General features: G+C 38.5%; 1 protein-coding gene across 1 annotated transcript in view; it reads right to left on the bottom strand.

Moving 5' to 3' along the window:
- The window catches only part of RAB8B (RAB8B, member RAS oncogene family), a 66,912-nt gene continuing 45,436 nt past the window's right edge, over window positions 1-21,476 (bottom strand). The window contains exons 2-8 of the mRNA XM_029237449.1: window positions 18,670-18,730; window positions 15,534-15,594; window positions 10,392-10,469; window positions 9,312-9,401; window positions 8,033-8,098; window positions 5,218-5,268; window positions 1-4,297 (exon numbers count right to left, since the gene is read on the bottom strand). Of these exons, the coding sequence (XP_029093282.1) occupies window positions 4,205-4,297; window positions 5,218-5,268; window positions 8,033-8,098; window positions 9,312-9,401; window positions 10,392-10,469; window positions 15,534-15,594; window positions 18,670-18,730 (500 nt within the window). The 3' untranslated portion in view covers window positions 1-4,204. The remainder of the gene's footprint in view (window positions 4,298-5,217; window positions 5,269-8,032; window positions 8,099-9,311; window positions 9,402-10,391; window positions 10,470-15,533; window positions 15,595-18,669; window positions 18,731-21,476) is intronic.

Here is a 21,476-nt window from a genome sequence, read left to right as displayed (position 1 = left end):
TATTTTCATTATGTAGTTTTTATTTTAGACGAACATTATTGTAAAAAAAAGTTCACCTGGAATAAAATCCATTTTTTCTTAAAAAAAACACAGCATCATTATCAGTACACAGTTAATGAATTGGCTTAAACAAGAGTAACAACATGACAGGTCCACTTTATCTGCAGGAGCTTTTTCACATTAAGCCACTGGAGCAAAAGTAAAATATGCTGAAACTTACAGTAGGATGATTCTATGGAAAAAACGGATATTTCCCATTAGGGGCATGATTTTAGTCAAATAGTTTACAGTATTTAAAGGGACAGTGTCAGCTGCAAATAAACAAAACCCATGTGTAAGGCCATAGGAATGAATTATAATTAAATTCACATTTTAAAAAAAGGTAAGAAATAAAACAAGAAGTTCTATTAGTTCTTGGCAATAAGAAATGCAATTGCGTATGGCACAAGCATTTCAAAAAATGAAGTAAAATTTGAAAATATCCCTAATTGCTAATTTTCATTTCTGTAAATTTCATTTAGTTTTTTTCATACTGAACATGACACCCATTAATTTTATTAGTCTGAAAAAAGACCAATTCTACTGTAAAATTGTGCTAGCATTTGAAATTTTATTAGTATATCCTGTCCATCTAGGTCCCTCTAGGACAAGGAATTTCATTTTTAGACATTCCCCCACCCCCTTCTTTGGATATAACAAGAAGGAAAAAGGAATGTCCTTTCTGTTAAAAGAAAAATTATAAAAAATCTGACAGCAGAAATGAGTGCTTAAAATCAGAGAATAGTAAACCAACATAATGAAATGCTATTTTAAAATTTTAAGCTTAGAAGCTCATCTTTAAAGATTAAGAACTAAATTTATAAAGAAATCTAAGTCATGAACTAGGAAAGGAAGTCTGCTTACACGTATCACTTACTGTTCACAGGAAGAACTATAAGCCTTAATACAGATTCTCAGCATTCAGAACCTGTAAAATGGAGTTATAATCTCTTATTTAGAAATTTCTGCAAACATTTATCTATATTTCACAGCTAAATTTATTAATGGAGACAGGAAGATTATACTTTTTTTGCGCTACTGGATATGACATGTATGTTCTATCCTAAACTACCTGCTACTTTTTGCAATGATGCCTTTAGTTCAAAACAAAACATATAGTCTAAATTGTGTTGGATACTTAAAGGCTGGCTCACTGTTTTTCTACTAGGTATTAGAATACTAGTTAGCTAAATGAGGTATAATTAAAAAATAGTCCTTCAAAGTAAAGAGTATAGTCTTCTGAAAATTTATAACAAAGACTGCACAAAATGTTCATGTAAATAGTAAGAAACCCTGCAGCACCTCCTAACTGATGCACAGGTGGATTATTTTCTCATAATCTGTCTGAAGTAAAATATAGCTAAAATAAGTTCCCAGTGAAACGCCTTACAATCAACTGATTTACATGCTACTTAGTTACAGCACATTTTCATTGTCTGATACCCTCAGACTCCATTGGAAAAGGTCTAGTCCAATCATTGTCAAAAATTAGCACACTGATAATAAAACGCAGCCACTGAACCACTAATACTGCAGCAATGAACCTTCATGTACCTTTATCCATAAAACCACAAAAATGTTCACACAAAACTAGATTTCAGCAGGGAACAGACAATTATCTGCCACTAAATTCATCTACAAATAGAAAAAATAATGCACTATATGTACATTATTAAGCAAAGTGGAATATTTATTAGGGCATTTTACCATGCAGAAAGTGAATCTCCTATGGTCTTAGCTCAAATTATATACAATTTAGCAAAGCTAAATGTAAGAAAATAGCAAGGACAATTTATTTCTATATAACAGTATATACCCCCAGTTTGCTGCTACTTCAAAGAACACTTTTAGACTCATCTAACTTTTATAGGCTCTTTCAAAGGGAAGTTCATGGAGACTAGTTATTAACCCATATGAGACAACAGAAGAGAGAAGGAAAAAAAACAAAAGCAAAGCATTCTGTTTAAAAAAAAAAAAAAAGGCTAACCACAGAATATGTCAGTTTTGGTTTGCAGACAACCCCTGAGATATAAACCAAAGTGTTAAGACACCAAAGAGTTGGAGGTAAATTACTAAGAGAGTTACATTCATACATGGTGTCATAGCACTTGCCTTTTAGAAATTACCTTGTTACCATCCAGAAAGCTTAACTGCTGGGATCTTTTTCTGAAAATCAGTGAATACAAGATGTTTCTAAGAAATTATCTTTTTTGTTCCAGAAATCTATCTAAAAAAAAATTTTAAGATGGTAGACTTACAGTCAACTTTTGATCAAGGAACTACTGATTTTACTGGGACACCAACTGGTGCCTTTAAGCCTATAAGTAAGTACAAAAAAAAAAAAAAAACAAAAAGAAAGAAAAAAGCAAGGAGACTGAAATTTGTGAACAATAAATTTAGTGAACCCATCAAAAATAGCTCTGGTATATATTTCCTGCCACTAAATTGTGCATAAGTTTTCAAACAAGTAGTGAAGGTTGACTGGTCCAAGTATTCTAATGATACATCTTAATTTGAAGCAAAATTCTCTGCGGTAACAAGCAATCCATTTCCACTTTCATCTCCCAGACATAACTATCAAGCATGATGATAACCTTTGTGAAACAAAACAAACCTAACAGGAAGAATAATTATTATTTCCTAATCACCTCTTTATTACTCCCTTCTGTGTTATGACACTGAAGGCTAGAATAACAACAATGAATTTGGCACATTAACACTAAATACCTTTTTTTCTCACGTGACGGTTTCATCTACAAAAGGCATACCAGTACCAGTGTTTGGTGAGAAAGGCAGCTAAGTTTTTTGGTTGGCTTTGGTCCAAATGGCTGGACCAAGTTCTATAACAATGCACCTGAACAGATGGAACTGGGTTCTACACATTCAACAACAGCTTTTGTAAAACTGAAACCATGCTCATATTTGCTCTAATGAAAAGGCAAGACTTTTCCTAGAGGCTGCACTAGGTCTAATTAATCTTATTTTTTTAAAAAAAGCCCAAATTAAAAAAAATCATTATTTTCACCATTACCAACAGCTATCTCTATGAAATTTACATCCACAAATTAATTTCTATCCCTATAGGTAAGCGTTCTGTGAACTAAGTCTAAATCTAACTTGTTAATTCTTGCAGAAAGGGATTATGATAAGAATTGGGCATTACTACTAAACCAAGAGCTAAGGAGTGAATCTAAGAAAAAATATATTATGTTTGCTGATGTGACAGAACAACAATTAGATGCTGAAATAAAACCCTAAATAGTGTGTCTCTCTGTCCATGTAAAATTTCAGTTTAAGAAGCTTACACTTAGAAACAGACAACAGTGTTCAAATATGTTATGTTTTAGGTGAGTGATTATAATAGGTCAAACACAGGAAAGAAGAGCAAATACAAAACTCAAGAAAAGCGACATTAAAGTGATTTCCAAATACAGTGTCAATAGATTAGGCAGAGGTAACCAATAAATCACCTGAAAAAGTGATTTATTCAGCTACCCAGACTCTCTGGCAAAAAAGTCAGGAATGAAGCAAAACTCTACACAATCTGAAGAAATAAAGAAACTGTGGCCTTTGATGAGCAGATGGGCATTTTTATGAATTTTTAAGATAAAGTTTATCAGAATTTAATGACTCTTTTATTTAAGAAAATCAGAGCCCTTAAATAAATGCTATCAATGCAATAACATCTGGCCATATGAACCTGACCAAATATGCTATAATTTTCCTATATTAACCTCTGCTTTAAATGTTCTACTCTTTTTTTAAACATTCCCGAATGCAAATTTGTCCAGAACCTCATCAGATAGAAGTGTGCAGATGTGAATCTCAGATTGTGCTGTAACAAGGAAAGGCTAACAACTGATGTGCAAAGTGAAAAAGAAAAAGATAGCAGCTTCTGCAACACGCAATAGAACAGAGGAAAAACAAGTTAAGTCCTGCACGTGTCTCCACTTCATTGTTTCCACGTTTGAGAGAAGAAGCCTGTTATCTTGATGGGCCATGAGGCTGGAATCCGCTGCACATTCTGTGTGCAGAATCTAGGTCTAGGTTCAGTGGTGCTCTCAGTAGCAGCCAGGCAGGATGACTCTGAGGCTGGGTGACCTGTGCTTTCAGAGAAGCAGGAAAGGGTCCTCTAGGTGTGCTGCAGTCTCTCAGAAAGAGTTCATCAAAGTAGCGAACAACGGAAGAAACTGGTCTTCTTTGATCGGTTTTCTGTTATTTTCACTGGTCCACCTGCCCCTGATGAATTGCCGTCATTCTAAAAAAACAGAAGATGGAGTTAGCAAGGAAATAAAAGTTTCATGGTTTGAGCCCAATTACCTAAGAAATAAAAAAATATCTAACCATGCCATAAGTGTGTCCTCAGTAGTGTGGTTAATTAGGAAGGGAACTAGTTAAGCTCTGATGTTGTCTGTTTCTTTGGAAACAGTGGGTTAATATAGGAAAAATATTTTAAGGCTAGCACCTAATATATTAACCACATATTAGGAAGTTCCTAACTCCAGTTCAAAAAAATTATAACCAAAAGAGTGTAAAGTTTCAAGGGTAATAATGGAAACAATGTTAAGATACTGGTACAGGCAACCCCTTTCTTGGAGGTAAGAAGAGTTGGTAACATAAGGTATGCAATTATATGCAAGATTCAGGTTAAATCAAACTTTCCAGGATGTCGTAATGATTCATCACTGAGATTGTTTCAAAATTAACCAAACTTCAGCGACTTTGAGATCATAATTATATACTGATATAGAGAGAGATAAAACATTTAATTTTGCCATTATTACTTTAATTATTCTGATCAAAATTCAATTAAAGACCACTTAATGGGGATATATGTATATGTATAGCTGATTCACTTTGTTATAAAGCAGAAACTAACACACCATTGTAAAGCAATTATACTCCAATAAAGATGTTAAAAAATAATAATAAAAATAAAGACCACTTAAAGAGCCAGAGGAAAGAACTGAAACAACTGCAGCTCAGAAATAAGAAATTTGAAGAAACAGAAATAAGAATCAAAGTTTAAGCCGGTGAAAATGTAAGTCAGGGAAAAAATGGGTTTATGTGAATATATTATAATCAGGCCTATCCCTTTAATTAAATAAATAAACAACACAAATAAGAAAACAAATTTAAAAACAGCATAAGAAAATAAAAATTATGTGTCATACAAACCATTTTTCTGTTGAGTTTTGTCATTATATCCCGTGCAAGTGTAAAAAATGCCTAAAGGTAAACCAAAGATTTCATTATTATATGTTTATAATATCTTTTAAAATAGAAATGTAGCCTTTATTATTTCATTATAAAATATAAATATATTACTTGGAGGTTTTTAACTAAGAACATAATTGCAATCACAGTAGACACATGACTACTGTAACTTGCTTTTTATTTATCATATCATAAAGGGTTTCCAGTGTAATCAAACTGTCATTCATGAAATATTTTCTGCACATAACATCTGGCACAAGTTCCTAATATGACACTTGTTGAATTATGGGTATAATAAGATCACTTGGGAGGCAGAGGCTCTAAAGCTCCTGGGCATCCCCAGAGTAGGGCACAGTTCCTGGTCTAGGAGATGCTGAATATCTGTTTGATAAGTGAAGGAATAATTATGAATTACCCTATAGCTCTAAAATTTGTTTTCACAAAAATCTCCACCTTTTATTCCCAACCTCCTCTCTTTCAAATTGCTTTCACTCTTATACCTGAGAATATATAACCTCCTGTGTCGCAACACTGCAAAATCCCAACAGTTCCTACAGCTCAGCTAAATCCCCCACCATGGAAATCAGTGAAATAGAAGCAGGACAAATCTCAGTGGCATTTTATGCCTAGTGCCTCTTGACCCAAACCCAAGCCAAACGTTTTTAAAACCTATCATCCCTGGGACTTCCCTGGTGGTCCAGTGGTTAAGAATCCGCCTTCCAATACAGAGGACAGGGGTTCGATCCGTGGTCGGGGAACTAAGATCCCATATGCCTCAGGGCAACTAAGCCCGTGCGCCACAACTTAGAGAGCCTGTGTGCCACAACTACAGAACCCATGAGCTGCAACTATTGAGCCCATGCACTCTGGAGCCTGCGTGCCACAACTAGAGAGAAGCCCAACTGCCGCAATGAAGAGCCTGCCCGCTGCAACGAAAGATCCCCTGTGCTGCAACTAAGACCTGACGCAGCCAAAAATAAATAATTAAATTAATTAATTAATAATTTTTAAAAACCCTATCATCCCTACTTTGTTTCTACATGACTCTTAAGGCTTCCTCAGTTGTCTCCATGCTAAACCCACTGGTATGTCAGTCTGTTCCCAATCACTCCTAATGCCCCCCAAAAATGCTCAGCAAAAGGATTATTATTAAACCAGTCAAAATGAAGCAATATGATAACTACTATTATCACTCATTGTCAGTGTCTCATTGTCACACTGGTCACCTGTGAGTCAAAGTTTCTAAGTAAGCCCATCTCAGTTTTTGAGGCTAAGTTAAAGCCCTGGGAAAACTGCTAACTTCTGCAGAATACCTGGCCAGAATAAGCAGCTCGGGCAATCCGCAGGTCTGTATTTCCTTAGCTCAATGCTCTCTTCTCTTTTTTTTTGGCCACACCGAGCAGCTTCCAGGATTTTAGTTCCCTGACCAGGGAATTCCCAACTCAATACTCTCTCTAAGTCACAGGTATGATCAGGGCTCTGGACTAACAGAGACCGAAGCCTGCTCCATTAAGCCAGGGTACAGAGCTCATTCTGTGGCAGCAATCCTACGTGGGCCATCTCAGTGAGCAAGCTTTTCTCCTGTCTCCACCATTAAACCTGACTGAAGAGGCTCCCCTCTTTCTGATGAAAGGAAATCCTTTTGTAGCAAGCAGAGGGAAGCATTTTTCTGCATATCTATGCTTGAGTAAATAAATCAGTAGAGGCTTCCTGTTTCCTGACACCCATTTGCCAACCTGAAAAAATGACTGTTAGTTACTTAAAAGAAAGAAAAAGTTCTGATCCGTGTCCACTAGTCGAGTCACTTAAGTCTCAATTTTTAGCCATATGTCATGGTGAAGAATGAATAGCTTGAGAAATTAAATGTTTATGAAACCATCAGTTTTATTGTTAAATAAATTACATGTATTAACACATAGTACATGTATTATTTTTATGATCAGTTTTAAAAATGTTTTTAAAAAAGAAAATATTATCAACAACTCTGCACTTGGTAAAGAATAGAAGACCTGGGGCTTCCCTGGTGGCGCACTGGTTGAGAGTCCGCCTGCCGATGCAGGGGACACGGGTTCATGCCCCGGTCCGGGAGGATCCCACATGCCGCAGAGCGGCTGGGCCCGTGAGCCATGGCCGCTGAGCCTGTGCTCTGCAACGGGAGAGGCCACAGCAGTGAGAGGCCCTCGTACCAAACAAAGGGCAAAACTGAACTTAACCTGAACTTCCATCTTCTGTTCAGTGACCCATTTTGGGGTTTTTTTTTGGCTGTGTTGGGTCTTCGTTGCTGCACGCGGGCTTTCTCTAGTTGCAGCGAGCGGGGGTTACTCTTTGCGGGCTTCTCAATGCAGTGGCTTCTCTTGTTGAGGAGCATGGGCTCTAGGCACGCGGGCTTCAGTAATTGTGGCCTGCGGGCTCAGTAGTTGTGGCCCGAGGGCTCAGTAGTTACTCCACAGCACGTGGGATCTTCCTAGACCAGGGCTTGAACCCGCGTTCCCTGCACTGGCAGGCAGATTCTTAACCACTGCTCCACCAGGGAAGCCCTGTTCAGTGATTCTTAATTGAGCAATCTAATATATCCCATGTGGAGGACGGGTGTTAGAAATCCAACAACCAGGATCCACATAAAAGTCAGAAGCATAAACGTTTACAGAATGGAAGTGGAGTTCCCACAAGGCATTCACTAAGGCAGAAAATATCAAGACTTGGAGAGTTGCTTGAACACAGGCACCTAAGACACTAATGCTACTACGTAACAAGTCACCAAACAATTCCTTCTCACCTCTTCTACATTCGTACTGGATTTTGCACTTGTCTCCAAGAATTTAATCCCATAGTCAATTGCTAACTGAAAGACAAAGAGAAACATTTAAATTCAGTGCAAGTTTCTTGAACATACAGAGCATTTATATTTTTTAGGTTTTTCAGAGTCCTAAAGGGAGCGTACCTAGTTCAGAACTCCTGTGGTTCTCAAATTTCTTTGCTTTCTTCTACTGTATCATGTTTGAAATTTAGATATCTAACTTCATCACCACAAGTAAAATGGCACCACTTCCACTCAAAACATAACTTAAGTACTTCCCTTCTTTTCGATTATACCTGTAGTTCTCTAATAAAATCACTAGCAAACCTATGAGACATTCACCCCGATCATTAATTTGGGATACATTTGCCCCTTTTATCTGCTCCCAAAGTACAAACCTCCAACAGTTACTATTGTAACTTTTCATTATTTTTTAATAAATTGGTGCATAAAAGAACAAAAGCTTAAAATACTAAGTACTCACTGCTTGGGTTTCTATTGATTGTGGCAAATTGTGAACTCTTCTACATTTCCATCTATTTCCAAAGAGTTCCCAGTTCATTTGCAACACCAAGATTAAGTGAATGTTTTTAGGGGGAAAAAGTTCGCAGTCAGATTGAAAAATGCATTTTGCACATATCACTAAAAAAAGTCTAAAGCAAAATTCCAAGACTTAAAAATTTGAAGCCTCTAAGTCAATTTGGAAAATGTCAAAGAAATGAATATGTACATGTAATAAACTCTTGTTTTACAGGACATAAAATAGAGAAATGCCTATAAATGATATCCGTAGCTTAATGAAGAGTTTAAAACTCCATAATGACCTAAATCTAATGTGCAGTAAAATATTCTTTAAAAAAAAAATGAATTGAAAAATGATTACTGTTGAAACTTCACCTATCCTACTACTTTTTTTTCAAAGAGAATGAACTGGTTTAACTTCAAATCTGGGCATTTACACACAGATATGGAAGAAATAGCCTTAACTCCAAGCTGCAGGAATCTGAAAAAGGACCAATTTGTATCTCCCAGAAAACAGCAAATTCTTTAGGAATGAGTCATGACTACACAGTATATGGAGTTGGAGCTCGAATACTAATTCATACCATTCAAGTATGGATTACAACCCTTTTGTTGTTTTTTTAACAGATTAAAATATAGATGTTTTTAAAACTTAAATCAATAATTAAATAATAGTAAGAAAACGAATGCTTAACGTGAGTAGATTCCAATCTTTATGCATTCAGTTCAAATTTACCTTCTCCCCTCTTTCTTTTGACACTTGTCTTTTGTCATTCATATCACATTTGTTGCCCAGGATCATTCTTTCAACATCTGAAGAGGCATGCTGCAGGGAGAAAACAGTATGTTAGACAAACAACCTGAGAAAAACACAGTTACTCAACAGGCAAATCTTAACCTGCCAGAAACAGATCCAGAAATTTAATTATAAGACAAATAATCTTTCACTCAACATAAGGCCTGATTCACAGAAAAATTTTAAAGATGAGAGGAGGGGAAAGCTACAGCATAAGAGTCCATGCGAACATTTTTCCCAAAGGCTTGCAGTCATTCTCATGTCTTTTTTGGTACATGAACAAACAAAAATAAAACTTAAAGTTATCCAACAAAAAAACTTCCAAATGTTAGTTTGGGTCAAAGAAGGGAGAACACCTCGGTACTAAGTGAGCCAATGCGGAAGGTATCCTGGATTCTGAACTACTTAAACAATAAATTCACGTGGGTTAATATAAATGTGTATGAAATTATTTCACAGTCAGATTTCTTTCTGAAATGTCAAAGACATTAAAAAAAATCTTCATACCAATCAAACTGGAACTAAACCAAATTTTAAATATCTAAGATGAAGAAAATGTTAGAAGGGCAAAATGATAAACTGCCGGAATAAAGATATATTTTTGCCCGTCAAACAGCATAGCATGGTGGAATAGACAGAAACTGAGAACCAGAGGTTTTAATCCTCGCTCTCCTTTTTAAAGGCTCTATGAGCACATGCAAGTCACCTCTTTCTGGCCTCAGTCTTCTCATGTGTAAAATGGGGGCTTGGATGAAATTATTTTCAAGATCAGGGCCAAGTTTAAAATTCTGTGAAACTGCTCCTCTGTCTGGACCTCCCCCCAGTCCAGCAGAGAAGTCAGACTGGCGGTACCAGAGATGTCACCCTCCCTGGCACTCCTCAGAGCAGAGGGCCTGACCTGCCCGCGCCCTACTTCCTAGCAGCTCAGCTGAGTGACAGGGAGACACTCATAAAGGGAGGAGCCCTTTATAAGCACCCAGCAGGACTCTTCTCTAGTATCCATTCTCTTTCCATACATACCTCTTCAATGTTTCTTATCCAATTTTTAATATTGTCAAAGGACTTTTCATTTGTGATGTCATAGACCAGCATAATTCCCTATAAGAGGAAAAAAGACCGTTATTTAGTACTTTATACATTTAAAGTTAAAGAATATAATGTCAATGTACTCTTCTCCTCCAGAAAGCTTGTGTTTGTCCTTTTTCTGTCTTTATAGAAGGAATTTATAATAAAAATTTAAAGTACAGAGAAACAGAAATAAATAAAATCTTCCATTGTCTCACCATGTAAATAAATACTCTGTTAACATTTATTTCACTTTTAACCTGTAATGAATTAGTGATTATGGTAAAGGTGATGCACCCTTTCTACCTGACCTCATATAATAAAACTGGCACCAACTGAAGCTAAAAGGATGTTTAAGTTAAAATAGAGATAACATTGAGAGTAAGAGGTAATCACTTCTGTTGTGCACTTGTTTATTCTAAGTAGAAATTATCTTGTTTCTGACTCTTACACTAAGATTGTAACCATATGGCTTTAGATTTATTTCTTTTTATATGAACTGACTGAAATGTTACTGAACTAAAAAAAGTTACTATTTGTCTAAGTAAATCACAGACACTTAAAATATAATGCATTTGTTACACAGTTTAATGAAAAGCATCCTCATCATATTTTAGAAGACCCCACGTCTGGTATTTTTAAACAGTTTATCTTCTAAATGTTTCAACTGACACCTGTATGCTACCTATTCCAAAATCTGTATCACAAGACCACACTTGTGTATTAAGTGCTCGATCCACCCCCCGTCCATCCATTTCGACAAATATTTAGTGAGCACCTACTATGTGCCTGATAGTATACCAAATGCTACTAGTAGTGAATAAGATAGGCAAGGCCCCTTCTCATGGATGGATAGCAAAGAAAACAATGATCCAATAATTATATAATTATAATTTAGACAATCACTATGAAGAAGCATGAGGAGCTCTGAGTAAAAATGCTAACCTAATCTGGTTGAGGGGCTGGGGTGGCTCAAGGAAGGTTTCCCTGAGAAAATGACATTAAAGCCAAGGCCTGAGGGCTGAGTAGACTTGAACTGGGCAAAGGGGTAGAGGCTGCAGTGAAGAGGGGAAGCCCTCAGTGCCTGGGACATAGCAGAAATGTGATAAATATCTTGCTCACCAGAAAGGCCCAGAACCTACTAGGTTGAGTAAAAGACTGTCAGCTTGGCCCTCCCCGGTGGCGCAGTGGTTGAGAATCTGCCTGCCAATGCAGGGGACACGGGTTCGAGCCCTGGTCTGGGAAGATCCCACATGCCACGGAGTAACTAGGCCCGTGAGCCACAACTATTGAGCCTGCACGTCTGGAGCCTGTGCTCCGCAACAATAGAGGCTGCGACAGTGAGAGGCCCGCGCACCGTAATGAAGAGTGGCCCCCGCTTGCCGCAACTAGAGAAAGCCCTCGCACAGAAACGAAGACCCAACACAGCCAAAAATAAATAAATTTAAATTATTAAAAAAAAAAAAAAAAAAGACTGTCAGCCTGGCAAGAGTGCCCAGATCCAATGGGAGAAGGGCACAAGATGAGGCCGAAGACATAGACAGGGGTCAGGTGTGCCTTGGAGAACACTGACAGGGCATCAGCTCCCAGATGGCCCCTGTGGTCACCGAAAACTCAACTAAGTGAAATAGGAAGTTGTCTTTGTCCCCTTCAAATCTTCTCTTCCTCCTTGTACTCTCGTTTTGAAGAAGGGCAATACATCCCTGCCAGCCAGTCCAAGCAGACCCCCGGGAGTAATCTGCTCCACCACTAGTCAGTCACTAAGTCCTGTAGACTCAACAACCTCCACATTTCCACAGTCTGATACCCCACACGCAAGGCCTTACTCACATTCTCATCAATTAGCCTTTACCTGGATGACTTACGTCTCCCTGCTTTCATTCTTAACCTCCTCTAATCCACTCTCCATAAGGGCACCAGAGTTATCACTTCATTGCTTAAAATCCTTTGGCATCTCGCCATTGTACTCATAATTAAAATTCCTTAAATAGCAGGCAAAATCTTTCAGGGTCTGGCTTCCAACTTTGTAAATAAATACAAAATATAAATGTAAATAAATGTAAATCATATAAAATACACATAGATAAAAGAATCCAGGAAACATAGTAAAATGTTAACAGAAGCTGTCTCTTATGGTGGTGGGATTTTAGATGATTTCTTAGGATTTTCAAAGCTTTCTATACTACATGTAACCTTCTGACAACCAGAAAAATATACATAATTATTTAAATTTAAATGACAAACAACATTCTTCTCTATCCTCCCTCCTCCTAGCCTCAAATGCAAATGTTTAACTTTGGCTACACTGTAAAGTAGATTTTACAATTACCAAGGTAATTAAAAAAAAAAAAATCAAAGTGGAGAACTGTACACTTAAACGTTAAATTTTATGTTACATATATCTTACCGTAATTTTTAAAAGCCTCAAAATGCAATCTGAATAATTCCTGATTCAAACAGCCTAGCTACCTACAATAGTAAAATTAAGCAAAAAACTGCCGGAGCTTTACTTCCCTTTGGGCTATGTGGACAACCTTGATCTTTACTGCTGTCTGTCAAGTAGCACTCTGGGTGGTTAGCACAGGAAGTGTGAACACAGTGTAGTGGTTAAGGGCACAGATTCTGGAGTCAGAGGTATCAGGTCTGGGCTCCACCACATGCTACCTGGGAGATCCTGGAGAAGTTATTTTATCCCTCTCAGTCTGCGTTTGGGAAATGAGGACAGCACATCTTCCACAATGGATTTTTGAGGATCTACTGAGATATTATTTGTCAAGTATTTTACCTAGAATCCAGGACACAGCTTGGACTCAATAATTGACAACAATTATTAATTTATATCTTTGGTTTCAGTAGCAGACACCCTTTGAATATTCCCTATGTTTGTAAGCTAACTGATATTATGAATCAGCTGGAAATACAAGTTCCGGTATACCAGGTTAAAACTTTATATATCTAGTATACATACCTTTAACAACAACGGCCTCCTAAGAGTTCACAAGACAGTACTGAGAAATGGCGATAATGCAATGATATGGTGCCTTTTCCCCCCAAAGCCAGATTGTCCGTCAGGGTTACTGCTATGCCTACAAATGTTGCTGAATAGCTTGAAACAGACCAAAGGACTCTGCCACGGTGTCAGACTCAGTACTGTGCTTACCAAAACGCTGCATACCTGAGCCAACCCAACTAAACCTGCCAGAACCACCACCTGTTGAAATGAGAACACAACGGCCCCACATCCCACTGGAACAGATGACACGCAGGATCCAAGACTCAAGTAGAGCAGGATTTCCTGAACATGTATCTAAGATTGTTTCTAGGTCTGAAATTGTTCACTGATTCACTCCTTCAGCAAGTATTTATTGAGCATCTACTATGTGTAAGGCACTGGCATTCGTAGTAAAACAAGAGACAAAAATCCCTACCTTCAAAATGAAAAGGACAAGATATCTTAGAACAGAAACAATTTCTAATTATTTGCAGTAATGTGAAAAAAGGCCAGGCAGTAGATAAATGAAATCTAAATTAAAGAACACATTTCAATGACCTCTTTCCTTATACCATGAACTAGAGCTACACAGCCAAGGAAGACACTTGCTCCACATTCTAAGTGTTCTTGCCCACTCTGTATTGAAAACAAGCTTGCAAGTGGTATCAATACATCATTCCTAGAAAATAAAGAAATTGGTCAATAAAAAGGCCTGTGTTTATAAGATGCCTCTAATCAAAATAACCTATAAACTATTCTAAATCATCCCTGTTAAGATGTTCTTATTTACCCCCAAAATCCTTTCTGGAGGAAATAAACAACAAACAAACTTCTCCACACAAGATAAGTCCCTTCCCTTTGATTCCAATCTAAGCAAAGTAGAGAGTAGCTGACAACTGCCCTTCTTAAAAGGATGACCTTTTACAATCTTCAAAGTATTATAGGGTGGAGAACACATACATATAAAATGGTTAGTGGTATAGAGTCCCAAGGTGGTAGAGCTTCAAAAAGGAATTCCCAAAAGGAATCTCCTACTTCTGTGTGGGGATGTCACTGGCACTCAAATACTGGAGGGTGAGTGGCAGTGGAGGAGGAAGGGAGAGCAACATGATAATAGAGGGATCTGTGAATTCACATCGCACCTTCCTGCAGCAAAGGAACAGCTAAAACCCCTACAGCTCCGTCACGTCCACACCACTCTCAGAAGCACAACGGTCTTTTATGCAATGAGCTGGGTAAGTTGGCAGCTGGCACCCCAAAGTCTACTAGGCTGGGCTACGTGATCTCAACTGTTCAACCTTCCAAGACTCCAAGAGCATATTGGGTTTCATCATCATTTAAAGCTCCAAGTTATACCTGGCTTAGGCCTAAAAGCCAGAGATAAAGCCCTGTTCTGGTTCAGACATTTTAGGCTTGGTTCAGTAGAGCTCAGCTTTTAAGCTGCCTTATTCACCACTGTACTCACAGCACCACACAGAATCTACCCTGAGCCAACAGTATAATGGGTTGTATAGAGGAAGCATCTTAGGACGGAAAAGAGCCAAGTGACGAGGTTATGATAACAAGGATAAGGCTAGGATATAGCACAGAAGGACCTGGTAGTCAAGATGCACCAGATTCTAAGCCTCAGAGAGTCACAGATCATTTGGCTACTTCCTGGCCAGCTGGCAGAATGCTGGTGGAGGAGACTCCAGAGAGATGAGCCAATAGGAGTGGATGTTGTGGACCTGGTGAGAGATAAGGGATGATGGTGGCAGGGCTGAATAGGGAGAGGGTGCAAGAAATGAATATTTAGTCACAGGGCTTGTGGTTTGCTAAGATTTGGCAAAGGTATTAATAAAAGGACAAAGCACAAAAATATACGATCACTCAGAATGTGTGGAGGAGTTCTAAAACATCTCCAAGCTAATTACATGATTAATATAATGAAGACCAATGGTAGAGTACACAGCTACTAAACACAAAACATAAAAAACCCTTTAAATGTCTTGTTTGCACGTCAAAAAATCTATTTTCTCCAATGTACTAGACTCTAGCTTGAATCCTACAAACTTGACGAATGAATATTCATGTTTTACTTCCACAAAACCCTAAAACACACTCACCATAGCTCCTCTATAGTATGCTGTCGTGATGGTTCGAAATCTTTCCTGACCCGCTGTGTCCCTAAAATTTAAAACAAAGGAGAGAGTGGTTTGCAAAGTCATCACAAGTATCGCTGAGGAGACACTCGAAGCTGTAGGAGATATAATGGTGGTCTGCTCACAAATGCAGTGGTTTCAGGGAGATGGGGAATGAGACACAAAGGGAGCCTGTTGCGCCTCTGGAAGCCTGCTGGGAGCTCACAATGACTTGGGTGAAAAACTTGGACCTTGATGACAAAAGCATCAACAGGAAAATGCATGGTCCTGCTAGGAACTGGCATGTGTTCGTCAGTCAGATGAGGAACAGAATAGAGAATAGTTCTAAATTCTTGGACTCCTAGAGGCAGTTCTAATCCTTTTTATAAATGCCCAATGATTAAGGCACTTTGCTCTCTTGACTGAAAGTCTGATTTCTGTACAAAGCAAGCAGTTGGGCTGGACTTACTACTGTGTAAATTCTGCTCTGCAGAGCACACTAAAATGGGTCTCCTCAAGAACTTTTTCAGCTCTAGAGCCCATGATTAAATGAGACCATGGAGTTCAACACATAATTGTTGACAAAGGCTTCAAAATATGAACAATACCTCAAAATCACATCAACTTGCATTTATTCTTGCTTTTTTGGAGGATGACGTACCATTTGAATACATTCTGAAAAATGCCAACATTTCGAATTACATTTACCAAAGCAACCCCTATAAAGGAAGTCAAGTTTCCTTGATATCTGGGAAAAATCAATATTCCTAAAAGAAAAAAAAAGCATTTGTGGAAATACACTAAAAAAGAAGCATTTGTGGAAATATACTAAAAATCTAACACACACCAAACCCAAATGAGATAAAGGCCTAAGGGAAATACAGTAAATTTAAAACATTAATAAATACCTTACCATTTATGTATACCTTACATAAAATGTATACCTTACATAAAATACTTTCACATGGTGCTCAAATGATGCCCACCACAGCCCAATGTGGTGGTATTACTATCATCCTTGTTCTACAGAAGAGGAAACAGGCTCAGGTGGGCTGTGGTCCCAGTTCTGCCACTAAACAGCTCATACCCTTGAATGAGACTCAAGCATTCTAGGCCTTGGCTGTTTAGTGCAGGCCCTGGCCTCACAGTACCATCATCTTATCCTGCCATCCTCTCACCGATCAGGATTAGATACACAGGCACTTGTTTGGGACTCAGCAAACAAATCATGAGGAGAACAGGGGCCAAACACCGTTGAGCAGACTAACCATATTTTTTTTATTTATTTATTTATTTTTGGCTGCGTTGGGTCTTCGTTGCTGCGCACGGGCTTCTCTAGCTGCGGCGAGCGGGGGCTACTCTTCATTGCGGTGCGCGGGCTTCTCACTGCGGTGGCTTCTCTTGTTGCGGAGCACGGGCTCTAGGTGTGTGGGCTTCAGCAGTTGTGGCGCGTGGGCCCTAGAGCGCAGGCTCAGTAGTTGTGGCGCACGGGCTTAGTCACTCCATGTCACGTGGGATCTTCCCGGACTAGGGCTCGAACCAGTGTCTCCTGCATTGGCAGGTGGATTCTTAACCACTTGTGCCACCAGGGAAGCCCAGAATAACCATATTTTGATTCTAACATGCAACTTGATTTAGAACCAGCTCTGCAGCAAGGATGGATTTGGCATCCTAAGTGCAGGTCATGAAGATTGAATGGAGACTACTTTGCTGCCAAGAGGACTGATAAATAGTGCCATGGGGTTCTAATTAGCTGATTACCCACAGGCTCCTAGAAACATTCCTTATTGTTATGATCAGGACTGTACAGCATAGAGTCAGAGATTCTCTTTGCTTCCCCCTTAAAAAAATTTTTTTGTTCTTTAAAATATTTGACTCTTATTAAATACCAACAGATGAGAAGAGTAGCTTGTGGTGGTCTACACAATGTTTTCCAGTGAAGTATATGGGGAACCCTCTATACAAGGCTAATACATGAAGCTGACACAAGGTTCCAGGAGATTTGGGTAGTTGTCCCAGCTCCATCACTAACCCAGACATATGCCTTCAGATGAACTTAACCCCTCTAAGTCCCAGTTTCCTATCAAAGAAAGGCTGGTGGATTTCAATATAAGGTTCTAGTTCTATCCCGGTTCTGAAGTTCAAAGAAGAAAAACAGCCTATGGAAAAAGCTGATATATATGTATTACTTTATTATTTTGCCCTGCTTCCTTCTTAAGTCTATGATGCTCTAAATTTCTAAGCTTTGTCTCCTGCTGTTATTGTCACACATTAGGTCAGTAAACATCATCCAAAACCTTCCTCAAGGCTCCAAATCTATGTGGCTCCATGGAAGGCCCTACACTGAAAGCAATTAAAGAGGTTAAAAAAAAGAAAAAATCTAAGAGTTTGAGTTCAAGCCAAAAATATTCAACCAGGCAATCTGCAGGAACCATATTTATTCACTGTAGTGTGACAAATTCTTGAGGAATTAACCAGTCGGAGTTGGCTGATCGTGAGATCTTTGCCTTGCATATTATAACATGAGAGATGACAGGCATGCCTTTTCCCTTCCTTATTCCCCAGTGCAGTGTTCCCCACTTTTTATTTAAGGAGAAGAAAGATGCAAATAAATGAGAAAATATCTGAGCTGGAAGGGAACTCAGATGTCATCATTCTGACCAATCAGTTTACAAATGAGGACAAGCGGTCCCTAAGAAGGGAAGCAAAGAACACCAAGTCTTTAGTTTAGAGGCTGGACTCCAGGTCAGCACTTTGGGGTAGGAACTTTGGGGTTCCTACCACTTGACTACTTTGCCTTATCTGATTTCACAGCTGCAACAACTACAATGGAAAAATAACTGACACGCTTTAGAATTTTAGTTTCCTCCCCTATAAAATTAGCATTTTGGAAGAATGAGCTCTCAAATTTCTCCTGGCTGTGAGACTTAGTGATATCATCCTTACCATCCCACTCTTGGTGAAGACGACTTTGAACACCTACCCATTTCCCCTTGGTTCTGATACAGAAGTTTTAGCTACCAAACGATATCTCTAATTTACCACAATTCACCTTTTAATTCCCACATTCAATTCCTGATTAAGGTAGAAATGCTGTGTGCATATATTTTTTTTTACTTACCATATCTGAAGCTTAATTTTCTTTCCATCTAGTTCTATCGTTCTGATTTTAAAATCAATTCCTGCCAGAAAAAGAAAGAAAGACATGCTAAATTTCTTCAAATATAATCCAAGTCTTATTAGCAAAAGGACAAAGATTTCTTTTGAAAAAAAGCTCTCCAACGCACTGGAAAATGTGAACACAGAGAGGGTGTGAATGGTATGTTTCCTCTGAATACAGGCTGAAGAAAGGAATGCTAATTACTCTGCAAAGAATTCCCACACATGTTAAATGAAGCGTATTATATGCCTCATTATTTTGACACAAATGGAACACATCCCTCAAAGGTACATAATTTAGATAGATGGAGAACATGCCATATTTTCCACTTCCTGAAATAACAGATAAACAAAGCTTCCTACCCACCCCTCGTGCCCCGTCCTTCCCTAAAGAAGGCCGTGAGGCCTCTTTTTGTTTTATTTCCACCTCCTTCCATTTGTTTCTTTAGAATCTGCAACTGGCTAAAAGAAAGAAAAAACAAAACAAAACCCACCTATCTGAAGGCAGGGATGAGAAAGCCTGCATATTTATTTAATACAGTTAGCAAGTACTTTACATACATGTTAATAAATGTTCCCTGCATCTTTCTGGCTAGTGCTGAAATAGCGAAAAGGGCTTTTAGCCCTGGCTGCACTTTAGAATTACCTCAAGAACTTAAAAGAAAAAGAAAAATACTCATGACTAGGCCTGCACCCTTCCCCAAATTCTGAGGTTCTGACTTAATTGTTCAAGGATGGGATCTGCGCACTAGTAATTTTAAAAGCTCCCCAAGCGATTCCAGCCTGAAGCCAAAGCTGAGAAGGCACTCAACCAGCCTGACAGGTAGCATGTGAAAGTCATTTGTGGCTCCAGCACTCAACAGTTCAACCCCTCCCTCACCTATTTCCCCCCACTATGGTAGCTCAAAACTTAACTCAGCAATTTCAACTACAAAGAACCACAAAGTCCCTCACAAATACCAGCATCCTCTACCATTGAACAGGAACAGGCTGCTGCTCTTTCTGAAGGGACCAGTCAGTGAATACAGCTCGCTTGCAATTTGCTAAATCCTCATCATCTGGCTACGCAGCTTTGTTTCAGATGTTTCCACTCCTTCCCATTCTCTGTGGAGCCCCTTAAAGTGGTTTCCAAGACATTTCAAGAAAACGGTCAATTACGCATCCTCTAAAGTGACTGAAACATTAACGGCAGCTATTTTGAGGGAGAAAAGCCTTCAACGGCTACATTATTACAGTATTTCTACATATTAACATTGAGAACGCCCAAAAAGGCTGCTTGCCGGCTCCAGCTTCATATATGGCAAAGGCATAAACCAAGTGGATTCGCCCCTTCTTCTCTGCGTGGCACTTTTCCCCCAGGGAATCTTTTCAGGTACGCTTGTGAATCTTGAAATACGCAACAATCACACCCAAGCTAATCCAGCAGAACAGCTTCTTATTCTTTCCCTTCACTAATAACCATGTAATGTTAACAAATACAATCTCATACCCAATACCCCCAGGTTATCTGGCTCACATTTCCTCCTCTAAGGTACCTCAGAATTGCAGGGTCTGCAGTCACTGAAGCAAAACTGAGCAACACAGCACAAATATTATTGTTAGCATCACATAGAATTCACTGTGGTCATCATTCATTTAACACATTTTTATTGTGATTTATCTTTTTATATATCTCCAAATCCAGTGTAACAAAGACCCTCTAGGGATTCTCTCTAGCCTCTATCTCTTTTTGGTCCTCGCATCAAGAACAATGCCAAACACGCGGTAGGCAAGAAATGAATGTTTCTTGATGTTACTTAACATTTTTAAAAAAATCACAATTTTCAAAATTCATAGAAACAGAAAATAGAATGGTGGTTATGAAGGGCTGAAGGGAGGGGGTGGGGAAGGAGAGCTGTTGTTTAATGGGCATAAAGTTTCAGATTTGCAAGATGAAAAAGTTCTGGAGATCTATTTCACAACAATGTAAATATACTTAATACTACTGAACTGATCACTGAAAAAATGGTTAAGATGGTAAACTTTATTTTATGTGTGTGTATGGGTTTTTTTTAGCACAGTAAAAAAGAAGAAAAATTCATGATTTTCAAAATACTTACTGTATCTTCAGAAAATAACTTTCTTAACTGGAAGACTAAAGTCATCCAACATTCCATCTTTTAATAGTTCATTCACATTTTAAGTAAAAGATGATGTCTATCAGAATGCCTGCCAAATGAATACTTTTCCTTATTCTATTTATTAAGATGTAACTCCGGTTCTTTCAAGGTTGTTTTTACCTGTAGTCAGGAGTCATGGGCAACTTTTCCACCTTCATTCAACAAAGCCATTTTGAGGCGCCCTTAAGTCTCAGTTACTCTCCATTCACGTGAAACATTGAGGAAACTTTCTACTGACCCAGACTTTTGTTTTTTGTATTTGTTAGAAGGATTACCTTTCTGTTATTGGAGGAGGTTCTACCATTATCTGTGATACTTAACCGTCTGTTCACTATTCAGAGGTTTTCAACATTTTATAAGAGTTGTGAACTGGTACTTAGCTTTGGCTGATGCTGCTTTCAGGAGCCAGGTGACAGACAAATGCTGTAGAGCACAGTCAAATTAACACAACTTGAATTTCACTAAAAATGGGAAATATCACTTATGTTATTATTGAAAAGCCCTGGACCTGGAAGTCAAAAGACCTAGACTGTGGGCTTCCCTGGTGGCGCAGTGGTTGAGAGTCCGCCTGCCGATGCAAGGGACGCGGGTTCGTGCCCTGGTCCGGGAA

Source organism: Monodon monoceros, unplaced genomic scaffold, assembly GCF_005190385.1.
Source record: "Monodon monoceros isolate NGI ecotype Baffin Bay Population unplaced genomic scaffold, NGI_Narwhal_1 Super_Scaffold_21, whole genome shotgun sequence".
Lineage (NCBI taxonomy): Eukaryota > Metazoa > Chordata > Mammalia > Artiodactyla > Monodontidae > Monodon > Monodon monoceros.
This window is presented reverse-complemented; position numbering and strand designations above follow the sequence as displayed.